The 20,226-nt window shown below is 35.7% G+C and overlaps 2 protein-coding genes across 2 annotated transcripts; both read right to left on the reverse strand.

Moving 5' to 3' along the window:
• Positions 1 to 1,217: 1,217 nt before the first annotated feature.
• Positions 1,218 to 4,675, reverse strand: LOC140890994 (pentatricopeptide repeat-containing protein At1g62350-like). Its single transcript, XM_073299194.1, has 3 exons — positions 3,468 to 4,675; positions 2,544 to 2,930; positions 1,218 to 1,652 (listed from the first exon to the last, which is right to left on the reverse strand). The coding sequence occupies exons 1-3, from the start codon at positions 3,759 to 3,761 to the stop codon at positions 1,623 to 1,625; spliced, it is 711 nt and encodes a 236-aa protein (XP_073155295.1). The 5' UTR covers positions 3,762 to 4,675; the 3' UTR covers positions 1,218 to 1,622.
• A 13,646-nt stretch (positions 4,676 to 18,321) lies between these two features.
• Positions 18,322 to 20,019, reverse strand: LOC140875270 (heavy metal-associated isoprenylated plant protein 21-like). The gene is made up of 3 exons (XM_073278923.1): positions 19,871 to 20,019; positions 19,612 to 19,687; positions 18,322 to 18,725 (listed from the first exon to the last, which is right to left on the reverse strand). Exons 1-3 carry the CDS (start codon positions 19,943 to 19,945, stop codon positions 18,433 to 18,435), a joined length of 444 nt encoding a protein of 147 aa, XP_073135024.1. The 5' UTR covers positions 19,946 to 20,019; the 3' UTR covers positions 18,322 to 18,432.
• Positions 20,020 to 20,226: the final 207 nt, after the last annotated feature.

The raw sequence follows: 20,226 nt of genomic DNA on the forward strand, positions 1-20,226 counted from the left end.
GCAAGCTACAGCTAAATGCGATAAGTAATGATGATATCACGCTGCTATGTTGACTGTGAGCTACAAGGAAGTAAATTACCATTTGGCCCCTATTTTTAATCATAACCTCAGACCATTTCCATATTTTCAAATTTCAAAATCATCTCTATTATTATTATTTTTTTCCGTAAACCCTGACAAATTGAAGGACAATATGGTATTTTTCCTCTCAAATATAAGTGAAGTAGTGAAGTGATGTAGTTAAAAAAAAATATAAATGTTTGACTGAAGTAAGACCGAAATAAGTAGTTCTTACTGGCTCGTAAACAGAATATTCAAGTAGTTGACAAACAACAAAATTGATGGATTGTCACGGGAAGTTCTCGTTGGGATTGCTGCTCAAAGGACATATCAACGATCCAAATTGATCTACAAATTATCTGGGATTGGGAGTCGTTGATTTGAGCAAATGGACACTGTCCATCTGCTAGCTAAGAACTTTCAGATTGTCACATGAGTTACGAATAAATATGAGAAAACTCAGAAATTATCCAACTTATATGTTCCGTCGTCGCTTCCTCTATTTATATATTGAACTTTTGCAGACACTTTAGGCTTTAATAGTTTAACCCCGTGCATAATTAATTAGAATGGATTGTTCAACTAGATTGAGAATAATTAAATGGAACTTATAACTCATCAATTAGTAATAATTAAATTGAAAAGGATGCATGATAGAAATTTAACGGCCATTATTATCCACAACTTAAGTACCAATGTCATTATAAATTTCTGATAAATTATAACAGTTATCCCAACAAATACCCATCAATAATTTCAGCAATCGCGGTTACTATAGTTAAAAATTAAATTTCATATATTTTTAATATATATATTTATGTAGAATTAATTGAATTTAATGGGGGTCACCGAGAATATGACCTGTGGGAGGGTCTTGTCGTTCTGCAAAGCTAAAATGGAGCAATTATGAAGTGCCTGCAATCTCAGCATATTGGAAAAAGGAAGTAGAGTCCCTCCCTAAAAAGCCAACACACAATATGCTAAAATTCTACAGTAACCAAGACTTTAATTGGTACACATGAAAAGTTTTTTAAAATATTCCCAAAATAATTGAATGCATTTTAGAAAGTTCTTCTCTCATTTTCCCTTTCATGATCAACTGTATCCAAATATTTTTAAAGTTTCAACTTTTAAGTAAAATGTAAAAACCTGAATAATACTTCAATGCTGGATGGTTTTATCTCATTTCCACTCTTAACTATTTTGATACAAAACCAGAAAACAAGCATCCACCAATGTTACAAGTTTAAAGACCAAAAAAGATAAAAGATGAACGGAACGGGAACTTGGAGAAGAGCATTCACGGCATTTGGTGAAGGCTGCAAACCAGCAAACAGAGCTTTTCCTTAACAAAATTTGAAATTTTGTTAAAGAAAAGCTGAGAAATGCTTCCTAAAAGCTCTATCAAACTCTACCATCATAAGTGTTGAATCAGCTCCCGACGCATGCGTGTTCTGGGCTGGTAAGGCCGCGAGGCAGCAAGAAGTGCTTGCAATTGGTGTAGCCTGCTTGTGTGAATAAAGCTCAATGTACAGAAACAACCTTGAAAATTTGTGAAATCTTCACAGAAGGACAACTGACTTTCGCCTCGGCTGTGATAGAGAGAAGAAAGACAAGACGTTAGAACTATTAATCAATCGCAATATATTTCAAGCTTAACATACGCCTAAAGTTGTATTTAGACTTGCATTTAGAAACCGGCTGTTCGAGATAATACAACACCAAACCCATTGATCACTTCTGGATTATGTAAAGACCTACATGAGATCTCTTCTACACCCACAGTATTAGTGTCAAATGCAAAGGAGCATGGATTATTGGTCTATCCTTTGGAAGATACCCTCAATTCTTAAAACATACGCCACAAAAGCAAACCATATCAAATGTTCGCCACCAGGAAATGATTATCCCAACAATGTCTTATAAACGTCCCTACACTTAATTGAATAACATAGTCTCATGCCTTCAAAGATAATGCATACAGTCAAACCTTTTACGATATGCAAAAAGCCTAGTGACGGTTGAAGGAATAAAGACCTCTGAAGTGGTGAACTGGTGATCAATGTTGGATTCATGGAAATATAGGACCAATTTCGATGCAAAACCTCCTGAATTTTAAAATTGATTTATTAAGTGGGGTTTTTAAATGATTTTCTAAAAAAAGCAGAAACAATTCTCTGTTTACATGAAGTAGTGAAAAAACAATAGATAGAGTCACATTTTCTGAATTCTGACTCTTCTAGGTGTATTTTATTTCTAAAAAAATGTCCACCCAAACAAAAAAGAGTGAGAATTCAGAAAATGTAATTCTTATCTATTGTCTTTTAAGTTTTAACTACTTCATCTAAACACAGAATTGCTTATGCTTTTCAGCAAAATAATGGCCGCCGAATCCATTTCATTTTACAACATTAAGTAGGTCTAAAAAAACAAAAGAATCCCACGAAAGTTGTGCTTGATGAGTAGGAGACTGTAATACTCACATATTTCCTTTCAACTTCTTCAATGAATTTCTGAGGGTAATCGAAATACTTAGCACATTCTTTCTTTACTACCGCCGAAAGAGTTCCCTCACCAGCCTTTTCAAGATTCCTTATTAAAATGGTCAAGGCTAACTTATCCGGATCGCAGCCTGAAGCCTTCATCAGCTCATATGTATCCATAGCCTTGCTTACCTTTTCTACTTTGAAATAAGCTCCAATCATCTCCGTGAAGGTCCTCGTGTCAGGTTCTAAGCCTTCGTTCCTCAGCTCCACAAAGAGTCGTTCAGCCATCTCGACCATTTTGTTCTTACCCAACATCATTATCATTTGGTTGAACAGAGACAAATCAGGTGCATACCACACCTCTTTCCTCACAAAGTCGAACACCTGAACCCCCGCGAATTTCAGATAAAACCACATTTACAATAAGAACATAAGCGCAAGCTCAGTCAATAATGTAAAATACCAATAGGCAAATCAAATTGGGAACTTGGAATATCAAAATTTAACACTACATCATACAGCAGATCTCAAAAACAGATTAAATAAACTAAGCCTCACCAGTCAGAATACAATATTAAGATTGATCAAGACAAAAAAAAAATTAAATCAAATTCCAAAGGCCAAAACCTTGAAAAACACTTACCATTAAAACTGTGGAGGATCACAATTGATACAGTGCAATAACAAAGAAAGTTGGCCTCGCCCAAATGACAGTACCATGTTAACAAGGACACAATTTCTTTTACAAGAGCTTGATCGTGAAATCAAACGGACAAATTTATGGTAATGTTCTACAGAATGGCCAACAAAAAACAATCTTTATCAAGATCGATAGCAAGTAAATCAAACATTTTTCTTGACCATCAAGAATTCAAGAGACACGAGAAAAACTTGAAATTGATGAACAATACAATACAATACCTTGAGGGCTAAATCCAATTCATTTTGCCTCTGCAATTCAGCCAACGTATCCAACAAATCATCCTTCAAAAGCCTGCAGACTTTAGTGCTGAAAACATGCTCCAATTTAGAAGAGTTGTGGGCCAATTTCAACGACTGAACAGCTTGAATGGCCTCAGTGGAGAGCACCCGTTTCCTCCACATGGGTTTCCGTGGCCCATTCCTTAAACCGCAGACGATTCTCGGCGTGTGAATAAAGGTGGAAATTTGGGGATTCTCGCAAAAACCCAATCGAGAGAACTTGAAGTTGATCATATATGAGCCTAAACAGAAAACTTTTCAAGAAGATAATGCACCCTCTGTTCGACCAACTCGGGAATTCATAGAGATTTGGGAATTAAAAATAAGCGACAGAATTTTCAGCCCGAACCCAATCGAGCAGGTTTCTTCGGCTGGGAATTCTTGCAAAGGCATTAGATTAAAGTTATAATATAATATATTTTAGATTTAATGCAAGTCGATCCCAAAAGATAGTTTGATTACTACGTGTTTGGTACCTTAGATTAGCTTGGATTGTGGGTTTTTAACTGGTTTTATCCAGCGTTTGGTTGGAATTTAAATAAACCTATTTAATGTAATCTACATAGGATTGAGCTGATTTAAGGTGAGTTAAATAAACTCTTGGCAGATCCATGTATTAACGATCTCTCTTTTTATCATTCTCGCCCTTTCCGTAAATACCCCCAATTGGGGCTCTTGTCCAAAATCTTTATCTTGAACGTGTAAATTGGAAGTGTTGATCTGCTTGAATCAATCCATTCTTGGTATTTTACAGGATCTACTTTGTCCTTTCCTTAAGCATACTCATGCAAAGGTTGCAAAAATCGACACATCTGGAGAAATTTTGTGAGATCGGGCTGCTCACATCTCGTTTGCGGCAGGGGTGACCGATGATCCGAAGCATGTGTTGGAGGGTTGGACAGCTGATTTTGGTGTTCGTGTTTGCAAATGGTGTGGTGTAGGGTGTGATTTGAGAGAGAACAGAGTGATAGAACTTAATCTAAGCCAAAAGTCATTGAGAGGAAAAATACTACTAACTCTTTCCAATCTCTAACATTTGGGAATTTTTGATCTCTCATTGAATCTCTTCAAAGGACGACCGTCCGTCTGAGATCGGTTCGCTTGTATTTCTCAAAGAGATGAGTTTATCTTCCAATATGCTTGAAGGGTCTCCACCGAAAGGAAATTAAAGTTTGGGCCTTTATTTTCATTTTCCATTTTAATATAAAGGAGAAAAATTTAATGACAAAGGGGCATTTTGTGTAGTGAAATATAATATATATCTATCTATTCACTTTATCACATAAAACAAACACCATACACACTAACACATGTTAATAATCATTCACACTTTGTACAAATATTATTTAAATTATTCCACTTATATCAATCGAGTTATCAATCTCTCGTTTATCACATCACACCAACTAAACGCACCCTAAATTATTTAATTTAATCTAGGTTAAATAAAAGAATTAATTTTTATTAATTATTCAATTAATTAAAATAAACTAAATTATTTTAAATCAAATATCTTCATTAAATTAAAGAGCAAAATAAACTCAAGGTAGGAAAATTATCAGAAACGCACTACTGTACCAAACTAGCAATTACTGTCACGTATTGGATTTAATCAAACAAAAATTAGCTAAATTCACCATGAAATTTCCTATCATAATTATTAATCTATTACTAGAATTAACAATTATATTTTTATTCAACAGTCCAATTATATCTAATTGAATTTAATCAAATAAAAATGCTATCGCAATTATGGAATTTCAGTTTCGCCTAAAATCACTCGCTGAAATCGAATACTATTTCTAATCGATTTAACCATGTGTTGCTCAATATTTTTGAAGCTATTTTCCATCTCATCTCTTTCAAGTCAAGATCGAACAACAAACATTCAATTAATTGGCCAGATTAAAAACAAAAAATCTGTGTGAATATTAATCAGTAAACATAAAATAAATCAAAACATGGGAAAAAATGAATAGTTTGGTCCATAAAATCAAAACTAGATTGAATTCATGACGAATAAAATAAGTGAAGAAGAATAAAAAAAATCTATGCGATGGTGCTTTGATCTTGCTTGTGTTGTTAGCTTCTTCTCTCTCACAAACTTTAGCCGTCGTTCCGAAAAATTGGTAAAAGTCCTCCCAATTTGGACTCTGGTTTTCTTTTATATTATGTTGGACCATTAATTAAAGTGAATGGCAGTGTGAATGGAATTAAAGACTCGGCCATCCCTCAATAAATGCCCAACTAATTGATAGCTCATTTGTCCGGCTGCTACTTCAGCTTTCACTTTCACTTTGCATGCATGTGGTTGCATATATGGTTGGAATTTGATGCCAATTTCTAACACGCAGAAAATAATACACATACTCTGATTTTCTCTCGGCTTCTGTTTCGTCTGAGTTTCTTTTTCCTTTTCTTCAGCTCTTGAAGCTTAGCTACCTATTTCTTGTGTTCTGCTCTTGCAAGCCCTGAGAAGCTTCAGATACTGAGTGCTTCATCTCAAAGCATATACTGATAATTATTCTGTTACATGCTTATGCTCCGACGTGTGTAGAGATTCTGTTCTTTAATATTTAAGCTCCTGTACCGCTCTCGCTCTGCGGATTGTTTTCAAATTCGTTCTTCTTCCCTGAATTTTGAGCTTCTACGTGATATTGTTGCGATACATCGTCAGTTTGCCGGTGTAGTACCTCCGTGCTAGGTGATTACTGGGTTTTACCGTTGTATCCTGAGAAAAAGACGTCCGTCGTGATCCTCCGAGCACATCCGGGAGGGGACGAATCTGTTTTAAGGAAACTGTAATTTTACAGGCCTCGGTTATGTTATTCTTGATTTGAAGAAAGGTTCACGTACTAGTTTTTGTCATACAAAAGGTGGCTTTGGTTCGTGACAAAGTTTGCTACAAACTTAAAATAGATTTTCTTTGTCATTCGGTTACGTGAATCAAGTTCATATATGGAAGCTTATTCTACTCACTCAAATTCTACAAAGATAACTCTTCCTGCTGCTGCTACGGTGCCTCAAAGCCATGCTTACAGGCCGGAGAAATTCGAGGGCTTGAATTTCAAAAGGTGGCAACAAAAGATGTTGTTTTACTTGACCACCTTGAATTTAGCAAGGTTCCTCTCTGAGGATGCTCCCAAATCTGTTGAGGGAGACGTGCAGACTACTAGTGCTGTTGATGCATGACACCATTCAGATTTTTTGTGTAGAAATTATATAATGAATGGTTTGGCTGATTCACTGTACAACGTGTATAGTGATAAAAAGACGGCCCGAGAGTTATGGGAGTCTTTGGATCGGAAATATAAAACCGAAGATGCCGGGGCTAAAAAGTTTATTGTTGGTAAATTCTTGGACTACAAGATGATTGACTCTAAATCAGTGATCAGTTAAGTTCAAGAACTACAAGTGCTCTTGCATGAGATACACGCGGAGGGAATGGTGCTTAGTGAAACTTTCCAAGTGACAGCTATAATTAAGAAGTTGCCTCCGGCTTGGAATGATTTCAAGAATTATCTGAAGCACAAACGAAAGGTGATGAATATTGAAGAGCTCATTGTTCGACTTCGTATCGAGGAAGACAACAAGAGTTCTGAAAAATGATTGTATTCTCCAAGTTCTGCTAAAACTAATATTATTGAGCAGAAGAAAAATTCAAAAGCAAAGAGATTTGCTGGTGGAGGCTCCAAGTTGGGCCCAAAGAAAGACACGTTCAAAAAGAAGTTTCTTGGTAAGTGCTATAATTGTGGCGGTCCGGGCCACAAGTTTGCTGACTGCAAGAAACCGAAAAGAAACCGTGAGACAAATCTCTTGGAGGACATATCTAAAGAGGTTTCAAACATGGACCTCTGTGCTGTCATTTCTGAAGTAAATATGGTTGGATCAAATCCAAGGGAATGGTGGATCGACACTGGTGCCATCCATCATATTTGTTATGACAAGGACATATTTACTACTTGATGAATCAGAGAATGTTGAAAAATTGTTTATGGGAAATTCTGCTACCTTTGATATCAAAGGACAAGGGAAAGTGATCTTGAAAATGACTTTCGGGAAAGAGCTGACTCTTAACAATGTATTATATGTGCCAGAAATTCGAAAGAATTTGGTGTCTGGTTCGCTTTGAATAAGCATGGTTTTCGTATTGTTTTTGAGTCAGATAAGATTGTTTTGTCCAAATGTGGAATGTTTGTTGGAAAGGGTTATGTTTGTAATGGCTTGTTTAAGCTCAATGTAATGGCTATTAAGCCGAAAATAAATAAAGTGAATGCTTCTATTTATTTGCTCGAGTCTTCCAATTTATGGCATGGTAGACTAAGACATGTTAATTATGATACAATTCGTAGATTAATTAACTTGAAAAATATACCCACATTTCATATTGATAAAAACCACAAATGTGAAATTTGTGTTGAGGCAAAATTAACAAGATCATCTTTTAAATCCATTGAAAGAAATAATGGACCACTTGATTTAATTCATACTGATATATGTGATTTAAAAGGAGTGCAAACACGTGGTGAAAATAAATACTTCATTACTTTTGTTGATGATAACACAAAATATTGTTATGTGTATCTTCTTAAAAGTAAAGATGAAGCTATTGAAAAATTTGTCCACTATAAAAGTGAAGTTGAAAACCAACTTGATAATAAAATTAAGGTGCTAAGAAGTGATCGTGGAGGTGAGTATGAATCACCTTTTGCTGAGTTTTGTTCTCAACATGGTATTAGACACGAAAGAACTGCACCTTATTCTCCTCAGCAAAATGGTGTTGCAGAGAGGAAAAATCGCAATTTGAAAAAAATGATGAATGCACTGTTATTGAGTTCTGGTTTATCACAGAACATGTGGGGGGAAGCTGTACTAACAGCTAATTATCTTTTAAATAAAGTACCCCAAAAGAAGCAAGATAAAAGTCCATATGAATTATGGAAAGAAAGAACACCTTCATATCAATATTTGCGAGTGTGGGGGTGTCTTGCCAAAGTAGTTGTACCTACTCTGAAAAAGGTCAAGATTGGACCTAAAGCTGTTGATTGTATTTTCATTGGATATGCACACAACAATAGCGCTTATCGATTTATTGTATATGAATCTCAAATACCTGAAATTCATAAGAATACAATAATGGAATCAAGAAATGCTTCATTTTTTGAAAATGTGTTCCCTTGCAAATCTAAGGAAGAACCAGGTTCATCCAAAAGATCTCACGAGACAATGGAACAAGAGGTTAACCATAAGGTTGAACCTAGACATAGCAAGGGAGCTAGAATTGAGAAATCCTTTGGTCCGGATTTCATCACTTTCATGATGGAAAGTGAACCTCAAAGCTTCAATGAAGCTGTGAATTCATCTGAAGGACCTCAATGGAAAGAGGCAATAAATTCTGAAATAGAATCTATTTTGCAAAATCATATATGGGAACTAGTGGACCTTCCTCCAGGAAGTAAACATCTAGATTCTAAATGGATTTTCAAAAGAAAGATGAAATCAGATGGAACAATAGATAAGTATAAAGCCAGATTGGTAATCAAGGGTTACCGTCAACGTGAAGGGCTTGATTACTTTGACACTTATTCTCCAGTGACGAGAATAACTTCAATCCGAGTATACTTGCAATTGCCGCTTTGCGGAATCTTGAAGTACACCAAATGAATGTGAAGACTACTTTTTTAAATGGAGATTTAGAAGAAGAAATTTACATGGAACGACCTGAGAGATTTTCTGCACGTGGGCAAGAAAATAAGGTTTGTAAATTGGTGAAGTCTTTGTATGGCTTAAAGCAAGCACCAAAACAATGGCATGAAAAATTTGATAAAGTCATGCTAGGAAGTGGATTTAAAATCAATGAGTGTGACAAATGTGTATACGTTAAGAACACTGAAAAAGGATATGTCATTTTATGTCTTTACGTAGATGACATGCTTATCATCGGGAGTAATGATAAGATGATTCAATCCAAATTCGACATGAAAAATTTGGGATTAGCCGAAGTCATCCTTGGAATTAAAATACATAGAACATCAGAAGGGATAGTTCTAAATCAGTCACATTATGTGCACAAAATACTTGAAAAATTCAGTAAGGATGACACTGCATTGGCTAAAACCCCGATAGATACAAGTCAACATCTATCGAAAAATCGGGGTGAGAGTATCTCCCAATTAGAATACTCTCGAGTCATTGAAAGTCTGATGTACTTAATGAGTTGTACACGACCATACATAGCCTATGCTGTAAGCAAATTGAGCAGATTCACGAGTAATCCAGGAGCTGACCATTGGAAATCAATTATCAGATTGCTAAGGTATTTAAGATACATTCGTGACCATGGGCTGCACTATACTAGATATCCCGCGGTTATTGAAGGATACAGTGATGCAAACTGGATATCTGATATGAAAGATTCAAAATCTACAAGTGGATTTGTATTCACTTTAGGAGGTGCAGCAATTGCTTGGAAATCTTCTAAACAAATTGTAATAGCCAGATCCACGATGGAATCTGAGTTTATAGCACTTGATAAGTGTGCTGAAGAGGCTGAATGGTTGCGTCTATTCTTAGAAGATGTTCCAGGATGGGTAAAACCTATACCGGCTATTTGCATTCATTGTGATAGCCAATCTGCAATCGGAAGAGCACAGAGCAATATGTATAATGGTAAATCTAGACCTATACGTCGTAGACATAACACCATTAGACAACTACTCTCAACAGGAGTTATCTCTATTGATTATGTAAAATCAAAGGATAATATAGCGGATCCGTTAACCAAAGGGTTAAACAGAGAGTTAGTTCAAAAATCGTCAAAAGGAATGGGACTGAAGCCTAAAGAATAAATTGGTGCGAAGGAAAACCCAACCTACGATGACTGGAGATCCCAAGAACTAGGTTAAATGGGACAACCTAATCGCACTAGTTTGGTTGATCACCGTGGGGGTTAATCCCTAGTCTATTCCTATTATAAAACAGTGAGTATTGATGATAAGCATATGGCTTTTAATGATTCTGATGGAGTAAACATAGAATCACCTATGTGAGAGAGAAGTGGGGCCGCTTCGAATGAATTGCAAGGCACAATCTAGACCCTCTCACAGAACCAGGCAAGTGTTCATGGCCAAAACGAACACGATCATGAGAACTAAATTGTATCAGGGAGAGTCTTGTGTGAAGTATATCTTAATTTACTAAAACGGCTGAGCAGTTCAAACACATCGCGTCTACTGTCAACCAGTGAATTACTATGCTTTCACAAGGGAAGGTTCAAGGGGTAATACCTACCTATCCTATGCAGGATTCAACTGTTGAGCTTTATCACGTATATTTCGTTTATCTTTAAATTTCCATTCATGTGGGGGATTGTTGGACCATTCATTAAAGTGAATGGCAGTGTGAATGGAATTAAAGACTCGGCCATCCCTCAATAAATGCCCAGCTAATTGATAGCTCATTTGTCCGGCTGCTACTTCAGCTTTCACTTTCACTTTGCATGCATGTGGTTGCATATATGGTTGGAATTTGATGCCAATTTCTAACACGCAGAAAATAATACACATACTCTGATTTTCTCTCGGCTTCTGTTTCGTCTGAGTTTCTTTTTCCTTTTCTTCAGCTCTTGAAGCTTAGCTACCTATTTCTTGTGTTCTGCTCTTGCAAGCCCTGAGAAGCTTCAGATACTGAGTGCTTCATCTCAAAGCATATACTGATAATTATTCTGTTACATGCTTGTGCTCCGACGTGTGTAGAGATTCTGTTCTTTAATATTTAAGCTCCTGTACCGATCTCGCTCTGCGGATTGTTTTCAAATTCGTTCTTCTTCCCTAAATTTTGAGCTTCTACGTGATATTGTTGCGATACATCGTCAGTTCGTCGGTGTAGTACCTCCGTGCTAGGTGACTACTGGGTTTTACCGTTGTATCCTGAGAAAAAGACGTCCGTCGTGATCCTCCGAGCACATCCGGGAGGGGACGAATCTGTTTTAAGGAAACTGTAATTTTACAGGCCTCGGTTATGTTATTCTTGATTTGAAGAAAGGTTCACGTACTAGTTTTTGTCATACAAAAGGTGGCTTTGGTTCGTGACAAAGTTTGCTACAAACTTAAAACAGATTTTCTTCGTCATTCGGTTACGTGAATCAAGTTCATATATGGAAGCTTATTCTACTCACTCAAATTCTACAAAGATAACTCTTCCTGCTGCTGCTACGGTGCCTCAAAGCCATGCTTACAGGCCGGAGAAATTCGAGGGCTTGAATTTGTGGCAACAAAAGATGTTGTTTTACTTGACCACCTTGAATTTAGCAAGGTTCCTCTCTGAGGATGCTCCCAAATCTATTGAGGGAGACGTGCAGACTACTAGTGCTGTTGATGCATGACACCATTCAGATTTCTTGTGTAGAAATTATATAATGAATGGTTTGGCTGATTCACTGTACAACGTGTATAGTGATAAAAAGACGGCCCGAGAGTTATGGGAGTCTTTGGATCGGAAATATAAAGCCGAAGATGCCGGGGCTAAAAAGTTTATTGTTGGTAAATTCTTGGACTACAAGATGATTGACTCTAAATCAGTGATCAGTTAAGTTCAAGAACTACAAGTGCTCTTGCATGAGATACACGCGGAGGGAATTGTGCTTAGTGAAACTTTCCAAGTGGCAGCTATAATTAAGAAGTTGCCTCCGGCTTGGAATGATTTCAAGAATTATCTGAAGCACAAACGAAAGGAGATGAATATTGAAGAGCTCATTGTTCGACTTCGTATCGAGGAAGACAACAAGAGTTCTGAAAAACGATTGTATTCTCCAAGTTCTGCTAAAGCTAATATTATTGAGCAGAAGAAAAATTCAAAGGCAAAGAGATTTTCTGGTGGAGGCTCCAAGTTGGGCCCAAAGAAAGACACGTTCAAAAAGAAGTTTCTTGGTAAGTGCTATAATTGTGGCGGTCCGGGCCACAAGTTTGCTTACTGCAAGAAACCGAAAAGAAACCGTGAGACAAATCTCTTGGAGGACATATCTAAAGAGGTTTCAAACATGGACCTCTGTGCTGTCATTTCTGAAGTAAATATGGTTGGATCAAATCCAAGGGAATGGTGGATCGACACTGGTGCCACCCATCATATTTGTTATGACAAGGACATATTTACTACTCTTGATGAATCAGAGAATGTTGAAAAATTGTTTATGGGAAATTCTGCTACCTTTGATATCAAAGGACAAGGGAAAGTGATCTTGAAAATGGCATCCAGGAAAGAGCTGACTCTTAACAATGTATTATATGTGCCAGAAATTCGAAAGAATTTGGTGTCTGGTTCGCTTTGAATAAGCATGGTTTTCGTATTGTTTTTGAGTCAGATAAGGTTGTTTTGTCCAAATGTGGAATGTTTGTTGGAAAGGGTTATGTTTTTAATGGCTTGTTTAAGCTCAATGTAATGGTTATTAAGCCGAAAATAAATAAAGTGAATGCTTCTATTTATTTGCTCGAGTCTTCCAATTTATGGCATGGTAGACTAGGACATGTTAATTATGATACAATTCGTAGATTAATTAACTTAAAAAACATACCCACATTTCATATTGATAAAAATCACAAATGTGAAATTTGTGTTGAGGCAAAATTAACAAGATCATCTTTTAAATCCATTGAAAGAAATAATGGACCCCTTGATTTAATTCACACTGATATATGTGATTTAAAAGGAGTGCAAACACGTGGTGAAAATAAATACTTCATTACTTTTGTTGATGATAACACAAAATATTGTTATGTGTATCTTCTTAAAAGTAAAGATGAAGCTATTGAAAAATTTGTCCACTATAAAAGTGAAGTTGAAAACCAACTTGATAATAAAATTAAAGTGCTAAGAAGTGATCGTGGAGGTGAGTATGAATCACCTTTTGCTGAGTTTTGTTCTCAACATGGTATTAGACACGAAAGAACTGCACCTTATTCTCCTCAGCAAAATGGTGTTGCAGAGAGGAAAAATCGCATTTTGAAAAAAATGATGAATGCACTGTTATTGAGTTCTGGTTTATCACAGAACATGTGGGGGTAAGCTGTACTAACAACTAATTATCTTTTAAATAAAGTACCCCGAAAGAAGCAAGATAAAAGTCCATATGAATTATGGAAAGAAAGAACACCTTCATATCAATATTTGCGAGTGTGGGGGTGTCTTACCAAAGTAGTTGTACCTACTCCGAAAAAGGTCAAGATTGGACCTAAAACTGTTGATTGAATTTTCATTGGATATGCACACAACAGTAGCGCTTATCGATTTATTGTATATGAATCTCAAATACCTGAAATTCATAAGAATACAATAATGGAATCAAGAAATGCTTCATTTTTTGAAAATGTGTTCCCTTGCAAATCTAAGGAAGAACCAGGTTCATCCAAAAGATCTCACGAGACAATGGAACAAGAGGTTAACCATGAGGTTGAACCTAGACATAGCAAGAGAGCTAGAATTGAGAAATCCTTTGGTTCGGATTTCATCACTTTCATGATGGAAAGTGAACCTCAAAGCTTCAATGAAGCTGTGAATTCATCTGAAGGACCTCAATGGAAAGAGGCAATAAATTCTGAAATAGAATCTATTTTGCAAAATCATACATGGGAACTAGTGGACCTTCCTCCAGGAAGTAAACATCTAGGTTCTAAATGGATTTTCAAAAGAAAGATGAAATCATATGGAACAATAGATAAGTATAAAGCCAGATTGGTAATCAAGGGTTACCGTCAACGTGAAGGGCTTAATTACTTTGACACTTATTCTCCAGTGACGAGAATAACTTCAATCCGAGTATACTTGCAATTTCCGCTTTGCGGAATCTTGAAGTACACCAAATGGATGTGAAGACTACTTTTTTAAATGGAGATTTAGAAGAAGAAATTTACATGGAACAACCTGAGAGATTTTCTGCACGTGGGCAAGAAAATAAGGTTTGTAAATTGGTGAAGTCTTTGTATGGCTTAAAGCAAGCACCAAAACAATGGCATGAAAAATTTGATAAAGTCATGCTAGGAAGTGGATTTAAAATCAATGAGTGTGACAAATGTGTATACGTTAAGAACACTGAAAAAGGATATGTCATTTTATGTCTTTACGTAGATGACATGCTTATCATCGGGAGTAATGATAAGATGATTCAATCCACTAAGAAATTGTTGAACTCAAAATTCGACATGAAAGATTTGAGATTAGCCGAAGTCATCCTTGGAATTAAAATACATAGAACATCAGAAGGGATAGTTCTAAGTCAGTCACATTATGTGCACAAAATACTTGAAAAATTCAGTAAGGATGACACTGCATTGGCTAAAACCCCGATAGATACAAGTCAACATCTATCGAAAAATCGGGGTGAGAGTATCTTCTAATTAGAATACTCTCGAGTCATTGAAAGTCTGATATACTTAATGAGTTGTACACGACCAGATATAGCCTATGCTATAAGCAAATTGAGTAGATTCACGAGTAATCCAGGAGCTGACCACTGGAAATCAATTATCAGATTGCTAAGGTATTTAAGATACACTCGTGACCATGGGCTGCACTATACTAGATATCCCGCGGTTATTGAAGGATACAGTGATGCAAACTGGATATCTGATATGAAAGATTCAAAATCTACAAGTGAATTTGTATTCACTTTAGGAGGTGCAACAATTGCTTGGAAATCTCTAAACAAATTGTAATAGCCAGATCCACGATGGAATCTGAGTTTATAGCACTTGATAAGTGTGCTGAAGAGGCTGAATGGTTGCGTCTATTCTTAGAAGATGTTCCAGGATGGGTAAAACCTATACCGGATATTTGCATTCATTGTGATAGCCAATCTGCAATCGGAAGAGCACAGAGCAATATGTATAATGGTAAATCTAGACCTATACATCGTAGACATAACACCATTAGACAACTACTCTCAACAGGAGTTATCTCTATTGATTATGTAAAATCAAAGGATAATATAGCGGATCCGTTAACCAAAGGGTTAAACAGAGAGTTAGTTCAAAAATCGTCAAAAGGAATGGGACTGAAGCCTAAAGAATAAATTGGTGCGAAGGAAAACCCAACCTACGATAACTGGAGATCCCAAGAACTAGGTTAAATGGGACAACCTAATCGCACTAGTTTGGTTGATCACCGTGGGGGTTAATCCCTAGTCTATTCCTATTATAAAACAGTGAGTATTGATGATAAGCATATGGCTTTTAATGATTCTGATGGAGTAAACATAGAATCACCTATGTGAGAGAGAAGTGGGGCCGCTTCGAATGAATTGCAAGGCACAATCTAGACCCTCTCACAGAACCAGGCAAGTGTTCATGGCCAAAACGAACACGATCATGAGAACTAAATTGTATCAGGGAGAGTCTTGTGTGAAGTATATCTTAATTTACTAAAACGGCTGAGCAGTTCAAACACATCGTGTCTACTGTCAACCAGTGAATTACTATGCTTTCACAAGGGAAGGTTCAAGAGGTAATACCTACCTATCCTATGCAGGATTCAACTGTTGAACTTTATCACGTATATTTCATTTATCTTTAAATTTCCATTCATGTGGGGGATTGTTGGACCATTCATTAAAGTGAATGGCAGTGTGAATGGAATTAAAGACTCGGCCATCCCTCAATAAATGCCCAGCTAATTGATAGCTCATTTGTCCGGCTGCTACTTCAGCTTTCACTTTCACTTTGCATGCATGTGGTTGCATATATGGTTGGAATTTGATGCCAATTTCTAACACGCAGAAAATAATACACATACTTTGATTTTCACTCGGCTTCTGTTTCGTCTGAGTTTCCTTTTCCTTTTCTTCAGCTCTTGAAGCTTAGCTACCTATCTTCTTGTGTTCTGCTCTTGCAAGCCCTGAGAATCTTCAAATACTGAGTGCTTCATCTCAAAGCATATACTGATAATTCTTCTGTTACATGCTTGTGTTCCGACGTGTGTAGAGATTTTGTTCTTTAATATTTAAGCTCCTGTACCGCTCTCGCTCTGCGGATTGTTTTCAAATTCGTTCTTCTTCCCTGAATTTTGAGCTTCTACGTGATATTGTTGCGATACATCGTCAGTTCACCGGTGTAGTACCTCCGTGCTAGGTGACTACTGGGTTTTACCGTTGTATCCTGGGAAATAGACGTCCGTCGTGATCCTCCGAGCACATTCGGGAGGGAACGAATCTGTTTTAAGGAAACTGTAATTTTACAGGCCTCAGTTATGTTATTCTTGATTTGAAGGAAGGCTCACGTACTAGTTTTTGTCATACAAAAGGTGGCTTTGGTTCGTGACAAAGTTTGCTACATATTCTTCCTTCAAAAAGCCTTATTTTCTCCTTTAATTATCGTCCATGATTGCCCAAAACAATTAAAATCCAAAGTTTCATTCCATTGCAAAATTATGCGCAAAGTGGGAAATTTTTGCTGCGATATGCATGGACCTCGAACACCTTCTGGAGGGTGGTCCGTGCCTGTAGGTCCGGATGGTGGTTTGGACCTGGGTCCGTGCATTTAATTCCTCGCCGATTTCGCTTCAATGATGCATGCATTGACCCTTTTCCAGACCATCTACAGAGTCTGTGCATTTAATATTCTCAACTTTTCTTGGCTTTTTATGATTTTTTTCTTGTCTTCCGGCTGAATTTCAAAGTGGCATCACAATGTTTGACTTCCTCTTTTATTCAAATTTCCTCCAATTTCTTTCAAACTTATAAACAATGAAAGTATGACGATTTATGCGCAAAACTCGGTACAAAAATAACATATAAACACGAATACGACAAAATAGATCAGTACCAAATATGGTATAGGATTCGTGCTTATAAGGGCTCGATCAGAACATCGGGACTAGGAAATTATTAATCAAACATGGAAATGCATAAAATATTGTCGCAATTTTTAGGCACCGATCATACGAACGATAAATTATTGATTAATTGATTGAATCATGATGTTTTGTTCAATTTTTAGCTCAAATTTTGAAAACATTAATGTCATACACCGTTGTCTTATTGAATTATATTGATTCATCATTTTATATATATTAATTAATTATGCCATCATTATCCAAGACTGAAAAATAATTTTTTTAAAAGTAATTTGTTTGGTCATAGGAGAAGCCAAAATTTCTAGTTTTTAGATTTTAGATATATGAGAGTAATTCTATTTAAAAAAATAATAATTTTTTTTTCAATATTTTCCCAAATGTCAGCATGGTCTTTTTTTAAGAAAAAATAATTTAAAAGTTATTTGGTTTTCCTTTTTTCATTTTTTAACTACGGTCATTTGGTTTTCAAAATATTATTAATATGAGATTTAACTTCGGGTTCCATTTGGATTAATTCATGAGGATAATTTTTTAAAAAATAAAAATTGAAACGACTCCATTTTTTTTATTTATAAATTTGAAATCCGCCAGAATGATTCAAAAAAAACTTGTTGGGATATGAAATTCATTGTGTCAAACAGATTTACTCAAACAAACCATATATATATATATATAAGGCACTTTCAAGAAAATCACGTTGATTTCAAAGGTCGACCACATGCATAGATACGTAAGGTTAAAAATTTATAGATTCAGTTATACTTTTTAACATGTTTATTCCACTTTTTTGATGATTTGACACGAGCTCTAATTAGAAGCTAGCGTCCGAGGATGATTTTATAAGTTGGTTTTATCGAACGATCGCAACTATATATGCATCCACTTCTTTCTTATTCATTGCGATATATATATTATTGCAGGCTTCTTTTTGTTAAACGCAGTATATTTTGTGAATCTCTCCATATATATATATATATATCATGCAAGCACAAGAGCCAAACACATAATTTCACAAAATTTAAATAAAATTATACATGTCAAACTTATGCGCGCATATGTGTGTGTGTCACATGATGGAGCAGGCCTCGACATTTTCATCACTGAAAAGGGCAGAATACTTCTCTTCGGGGGCATTGGGGCTGGGAAAGGCTTGAACCACGTTTCGCACGTAGCCGGGAGGCGCCTTCTTGTCGTAGGCTCCGGGGGCATAAGGGTAATACGCCAGATCGTATTTCACGTACGGCCACATCTCCGCCGCCTTGCCCGTGCTCCTTATTTTTTTCAACACCTTCTTCGGATCCACGTGTCCGCTCACCGTCACTTTACTTTCTTTCCTGCTCACATCTACTGATCTAGCACCTGAAAATATAACACTAACAAATTTAGCTGTCCCGGTTGATATAACGATCGATAAATCATAAATGATATATAACATGTTCGAGGTAGGTAGCTCGATTGAATATATATGGATCACTAAATTATAATTAATATAGGTATGAAAGGTCTAAATTGAACCAAAATATAGAATGACAGAGACAGTAATTATAGCTATCAATATTCAATATTAATATAGGAACTAATTGATGATAATAAATTCTGAAGGTAATCGATTGATTGTTCGATTGGCTAATTTGTGAGTCGGCGACGGCGAGTATATATAATTCCACATTCCACATTAAAGACTTGGAAATTTGCATGTATGTGTGACTCAAAATGTAATATAAAATTTATTTGTTTAAAAATTCTCGCATAATACATCATATATACTTGCTGCAAAGATTTAAGAGACAATATGTACTCGTCTAATTTATTTATTTATAATCAGTGTCTTTTTTATGGATCCGGAGATTTTAGAAACTGACTAAATATCACATGTACGTATATATATAACTGCAAAAATGATCTCTATTAATTAACTATACGAGAAGAAAAAAAGCTCTGACGCGTGGAAGTTGACAGATAACATATTTTTATATATACTTTAATAATATGTATCCTAAAATAAAAAAGAAAAGAAAAAAAGAGAGGGAAACACAAGTTCATGAGTTACTCAAATATTGAAACAATATATAATTAAAACCCATGCCATAAATATCATTTAATATCGAAGTATAGATTATAAATTTGCAATTCCGATACCATATTTATTAATGATGAAATAAATTCTTTAATTTATAGCAGGAAGTATATATATATATATATATTCTGGGAATTAAGCTAGCTAGCTATTACTAACGTAACGAACCTTTCATGGAGGAAACTGCGTTTTTAACCCGCCTTTCGCATCCTTCACAGTCCATTTTCACCTTTATTTCCACCGTCTGCAAAAATATTTCTCAACTTATATTATCTTACTGATCAAGTAAAGTTCCGAATCAAGAATATTATGAGGCCTCCCGATATGAAATTCGACTGTGTTAGTATCTGCAAACGCTTAAAAAAAAAAAGAACGAAAACTTTCTAATTAAAGAAAAGTACGTAGTCTGTTTTTTTTAGTCGTTTACCCTCATTGGCTTGCGTTTGCTCTTTCTGATGCTTGTAACTTCGAACATATCGGAGATATGATCCAGAAAACCCATTCTTTTTCTATGTAATTTTTGGTGGGTTTATTATGTTATTTGAAGTGGAGAGAATTGGCAGGTGTGTGTTTGTGTGCGTGAGGAGATTTGATTTGGTTTTTTGGTAGTTGAATAAGCCTCTCTATTTATAGACGCACAACTACGTAACTAGTAAGGGATTCACCTTTTTATTTCATTACGTATATTATATTATATTATATTATATTATATTATATTATATTATATTATATTATATTATATTATATTATATTATATTATATTATATTATATTATATTTGATT

The sequence above is a fragment of the Henckelia pumila genome, chromosome 1 (genome assembly GCF_033568475.1).
Source record: "Henckelia pumila isolate YLH828 chromosome 1, ASM3356847v2, whole genome shotgun sequence".
NCBI lineage: Eukaryota > Viridiplantae > Streptophyta > Magnoliopsida > Lamiales > Gesneriaceae > Henckelia > Henckelia pumila.

Excerpts from the sequence above, each read along its gene's own strand:
- LOC140890994 (XM_073299194.1), bottom strand. The coding sequence starts at position 3,761 with ATGATCAACTTCAAGTTCTCTCGATTGGGTTTTTGCGAGAATCCCCAA. Across the intron at positions 2,931-3,467 it reads AATTGGATTTAGCCCTCAAG|GTGTTCGACTTTGTGAGGAA; the intron begins GTATTGTATTGT and ends GCGGGGGTTCAG. Across the intron at positions 1,653-2,543 it reads AAGAAGTTGAAAGGAAATAT|CCGAGGCGAAAGTCAGTTGT; the intron begins GTGAGTATTACA and ends TCTCTATCACAG.
- LOC140875270 (XM_073278923.1), bottom strand. The coding sequence starts at position 19,945 with ATGGGTTTTCTGGATCATATCTCCGATATGTTCGAAGTTACAAGCATC. Across the intron at positions 19,688-19,870 it reads GCAAACGCAAGCCAATGAGG|ACGGTGGAAATAAAGGTGAA; the intron begins GTAAACGACTAA and ends ATATTTTTGCAG. Across the intron at positions 18,726-19,611 it reads CGCAGTTTCCTCCATGAAAG|GTGCTAGATCAGTAGATGTG; the intron begins GTTCGTTACGTT and ends TTATATTTTCAG.